Genomic DNA, 5,005 nt, shown 5'->3' on the forward strand with positions numbered 1-5,005 from the left:
TAAGGCGAACCACATACATTTGTGTCTAATTTACCCTTATCTCTTTACATATTATCTCTACATAATGACATAAGCACCATCGCGTAAGTCACTTCACCACACTTTACGTTGACTTAAGGTCCACTCAATTTTGTGCATCAACATACACATATATTTGATATAAAATTGTAAGTCTAAACTTTCCAGTGCATCGAAGATGCTCTAAATTCTTATACTTGGCCTAAAAAGGGTGGGTTTAAATTTTTCTGTTTTCTCCTCTAATGCACATACTTCAATCTTAATTCAAGAATATTTTTAGTTGTTAATGACAATGCAGATGCTCACTAATTGTTCATGTTCATGCAAATTAAGAAAATTCTTCATTAGTATTCAGCTTATACATGTACTTCTATTCGGACACAACGAAATTTTAAACTATTTTAACATATAGAAAAGAAGATTTTGCAATTTGAGTTCTGTAAAGCGAACACAGTACTTTGATTCACTCACGTATGCAGCTATACATATTTCAAAAACTAGATGCACAAACATATAGAAAAGAAGATTAGCAATTTAAGTCCCATAAAGTGAACAAACTACATTGATCAACTGTTCTCTCACGTATGCAACTATACATATTTCAAAAACTAGATGCACTAACATATAGAAAAGAAGATTAGCAATTTAAGTCCCATATAGTGAACAAACTACATTCAATTGTTCACTCACGAGTCACGTATGCAACCATAGATATTTAAAAAACTAGATGCACTAACATATAGAAAAGCAGATTAGCAATTTAAGTCTTATAAAGTGAACACACTACTTTGATCAACTGTTCACTCACGTATATGCAAGTATACATATTTCAAAAACTAGATGCACTCCCAAATACAAAGTCAAAAGTCAGTAAGTCAACAACGGTCATCACACGCTTGAATAGGAGGGCCAAGATATGGCGCTCCAGCAACAAACAGATCTTCGGGCATGTCCCTTTCCTCAAGCACCGCATAGCCTGCTGCTCCATAAATTGGACAGAGTAACAGATTAGCCATGACTATTTATATGAAATAAAAATTCTGTGATACTCTGGAATATATAATACTTTGGTTTTTAATCGTTAGATTTTAATCAAAGACCTAATAATTACAATATTCAAAATACCCGATACTTTAGATCAGTGTAAAAAAATCCCTGTATGAAATTTAGAACTGAATGAATCAGTGGTGGTAAATGGTAATTACAAATTACCAGGAAGAGATGGAATAGGGAAGTCGAAGAAGTAAGTAGAAGGCCTGCCGTGGTCGTCGGAGTAAGGTGGGGTCAATACATCCAAGATAGCACAGGGAGTTACTGCAGTAAAAGAATGAATGTTCCCGCCACTTCTTGGAAATAATACACGAGTCTCACATGGTGAGCTTATAACTCCATCAAAAACCTTGCCTGCCAATCCAACTGCATGCATCCACAGATTAATCAATTTTAACCACAATTTCCACTTTGTTTTTTCAACAAAATCCCAACACAAAATAATGAAATGAAAAATATTGAATTTATGAATATTATTGGCTCTTACATGTTCTGAAGCTAGAAGAAGTTTCCACTTTGATCCAATCGTAAGATTTAAAATAAACAGAACCGTAGAGGAGTTTGGTAAAGACTGTCATTCCAGGGTGATCATGAAGGGGAAGCGTAGCCCCAGCCGGGAAGCAAAACACGCCTATCTGCACATAACGTTCTTCTTACTTGTCAAAATTATATGTTATGTTATAAGACTGTCAAAATACATAATATATCAAATAGTCGGACAAGAGTATGTAAATTATTCGCTTACAGAGAAATGGTCACATTCATGAACATGAATGTAAGTGATTTGGGAGATGCCTTGCCCAGAAACCAATCCCTGGCCGCTCCTTGGACTCGAAGATGGAGATCTACCCGAACCAAATTCATCGATTCCGAAATCTATGGCTTCAAATGTGCCTGCATTTGATACAATTTTAAGCTCTAGTTTTTCATATAAAAACAAAGTGATCCTAACAAGCGAAGAATCATACCAAGGAGATTTTTCAGCCATTGGATTTGTCGGAAAGTTGGGAGTGCTTTCAGATCCGAAAAGACGACATTGCAGGCTTTATACAGCATTTGTATTTTGCTTTTCTCCAATATTATGCAGTCCATTGCTGTTCGTATTCATTCGTCGTAGAATGTCTGACACCTTTGATAAATAAAGAGATAAAAAGAGAGGACTTTTGAGCACAAACTTGCGTCATTAAACCAGGGGGCATGTTTAGACTTTTCACTTTTTTCAATGGGCTACGAGAAGCCCTTGGATTCAAGAAATTGTGCACACAACATTTGCCCTATGTATACATTTAAATATGGGCTGAGATTTTGGGCAAACTTCTCTTCTGGCTTTTAGCAAAACTAGGAAATACGTCACATATGGTGTAACTATCTAGTTTGGCCAGTTAGGTCGGTTGGCAGTGACACTTGAAGCACGTTTATACGACTATTTGCACATTCATACCTAGCTTGAACTTGATGTTCCATGGAACTTTTTTCTTGTTTTTTGAGTCGGTTCTAAAATCGCCACCCCCTAAGTTGTTCATATCCAAAAATCAAAACTCCAAACACAACACACTTTCATATTATTATTATTTTATTATTAGCTCATCTTCTCAACAGAGAATGCAAGTATTATATAAGGTCGCATAGGAAAGATTTGAAACTATTACAATAAAGGAGGAGAAATTTCAAACTCGTGATGCATTGGTGGAAACCCAACATCCGATCAACTAAGATATTAGACCACATGCATTGAAAGTCATCCATGACCAATTATGGCATACATTAAAAGTCACTCACCTTTGCATAATCAAACAAATTGATATAATTTTCATTTAATCTGTAAAAATTTTACACTATCGTGATCTTTATACGCCTTTTTTTTTAAGTACGGTCTTCAATTAGTTTTAGAGTCTCGTTCTATTAGACTCCACGGCCTAAGAAAATTGTGGTCACTTAAAGTTTGATTTTAATTTAATGGTGGAGTAGAAAGTACAACAACAAAAGTTAAATGCATCTACTACTAAATTAAGATCAAACAATGAGCAACCACATTTTGCTTTATCCACGGGGTCTAGGAGAACAAGACTATTGGTCTTTAACGTATTTATATGTTCATTCTCCATCGTGTTGAGGTCCCGTTTGGTGTTTTTATTTATTTATTATTTTTGTTCTTATAACAAAAAACTGCTTTATTTTGAAGATAAGCACAAAAAAAGTATTAGGTAAAGATAAAATATCTTGCTTATTTTAAAAACAATGATTTTTAGTTACCAGCTTTTAAAATCAACTTGGAGGTTACTTTTAAAAGCTACTTTTACAAAAAAGCGGAATTAAAATGTACCCATGTTGAATTAAAATGTACTCATGTTAAATCGAAGTGTACCAATGGATTTTAGGTACATTATGTACCAATATGTATGTTTTAGTAACTTTCTATTTTATTGTTTGTATCTACATTTTATATATGTGTATCATGTATTTGCCAATTGTTTACAGAAAAAACTTTTGCAAGTTGTCTTTTTCTTTTTTCTAAATTGCAAGTTGTCTTTTTCTTTTTTCTTTTTTTTTTTTTCAATTTACAAGTTGTCTTTTAGGTACATTTTACGAGTCAAGATAAAACACCAATGTTGTAGATGAGTATTGGAAGATTTCAGATTTTCATAAATTTATGAAACTAATGACAATTTTTAAAACTGTAAATGCACAGTAATAATGAAAAGAAAACGAGATAATTTTCCAAAAAGGAAGTAATGTGAAATGAAATTAATAATCCCTAAATTTATAGGAGAATGTTTAATCAAAATTTTAAAAGAAATAGATGCTTAGTTTAAGTAATTAAAAACAAGGCACCTATATCAAAACGTCTTTTTAAATTTGAGTGTAAAGATACAACAATGTTGGTTTAAAAAAAAAAATTTTTTATCACAAATGGTCCATGAACCCTCACCATCAAGATTGTCTCTGAAATTAAAAATCAATCAATTTAGTTCCTGAAAATAAGTGTCGCAAATCAATGTGGTCATTCCGTAACAATTTTGTTAATCCGTTAAATGCTGATGTGACACATAAATGGGCCCTACAAGATTTACAGGTTTGGATCACAAATTGAAATTGACCCACACTATTAAGATGGTCCCTGAAATTGATCCACACCATCAATATAGTCCCTGAAATTGAAAAACAATCAATGTAGTCCTTGAAAATAGGTCTCGCAAATCAATATGATCCTTTTACCACAATTCTGTAAAAAAAAAAAATTGTTATGTGCTGATGTGGGTTTAATAATTAATTAAAAAGTTCTCTAAATACCTTTTTGGACAATGAATTTTTTTTTTCTTATAATAGAGCCTACTCGGAAGAGAAATCCCTTCCATAAATTCTCAAAGGCACAAAGCTTAAATAAGGCCTAAAAGGGGGTGTGGAAATAGTTTTCAATCAACAATAGACGCATCTCGGTTATAACCTCATTATCTCAAGGCAGACCTCGTCGTTCTTTGCATCACCAGACCACCAGGGAAGCGCCGAACAAGCTCTCCAAGATTAAGGTTGTGAGGATGTTGATTGCCTAAATGTTAACGGTGATGTCCTAGTAGTCGTTGTTAATGGGCCAAGTTGTCACCAAAGGTGATCTCGATCCAGGTTTAATTCAGTAAAGGGTGTCGAAGTGTGTAAAGATGAGTGTATTGAGATTTTTTTTTAAAGAATAGAGAGTGAATGAGGTAGAGAAATGTGGACTAGGATCGAAGGTGATTGTAGGACTGGGTTTATGGGTTAACAATTTTTTTATTAACTATTAAATTATCAAGCCTAATTGTGATTTTTTTTTTTAAATTTAATTAGACTTTGTGACCCATTTATGTGTCATATCAGGACATAACATAATTTTTGATAGAATTGTGATGGAAGAACTACATTTATTTGAGACACTTACTTGCGGGACTACATAGATCAATTT

At 33.4% G+C, this 5,005-nt stretch overlaps 1 protein-coding gene across 2 annotated transcripts; it reads right to left on the minus strand.

Moving 5' to 3' along the window:
* Positions 1-758: 758 nt before the first annotated feature.
* On the minus strand, positions 759-2,330 carry LOC103436355 (plant cysteine oxidase 1-like). 2 transcript variants are annotated; one of them, XM_017332333.3, is made up of 5 exons: positions 2,037-2,330; positions 1,814-1,962; positions 1,556-1,703; positions 1,231-1,434; positions 759-997 (listed from the first exon to the last, which is right to left on the minus strand). In XM_017332333.3, exons 1-5 carry the CDS (start codon positions 2,158-2,160, stop codon positions 894-896), a joined length of 729 nt encoding a protein of 242 aa, XP_017187822.1. In that variant the 5' UTR covers positions 2,161-2,330; the 3' UTR covers positions 759-893. The 2 variants fall into 2 exon arrangements, with proteins under 2 accessions (XP_017187822.1, XP_008372997.2); XM_008374775.4 differs by having other exon boundaries at positions 759-994; positions 2,037-2,328.
* Positions 2,331-5,005: the final 2,675 nt, after the last annotated feature.

Source organism: Malus domestica, chromosome 15 (assembly GCF_042453785.1).
Source record: "Malus domestica chromosome 15, GDT2T_hap1".
Classification (NCBI taxonomy): domain Eukaryota; kingdom Viridiplantae; phylum Streptophyta; class Magnoliopsida; order Rosales; family Rosaceae; genus Malus; species Malus domestica.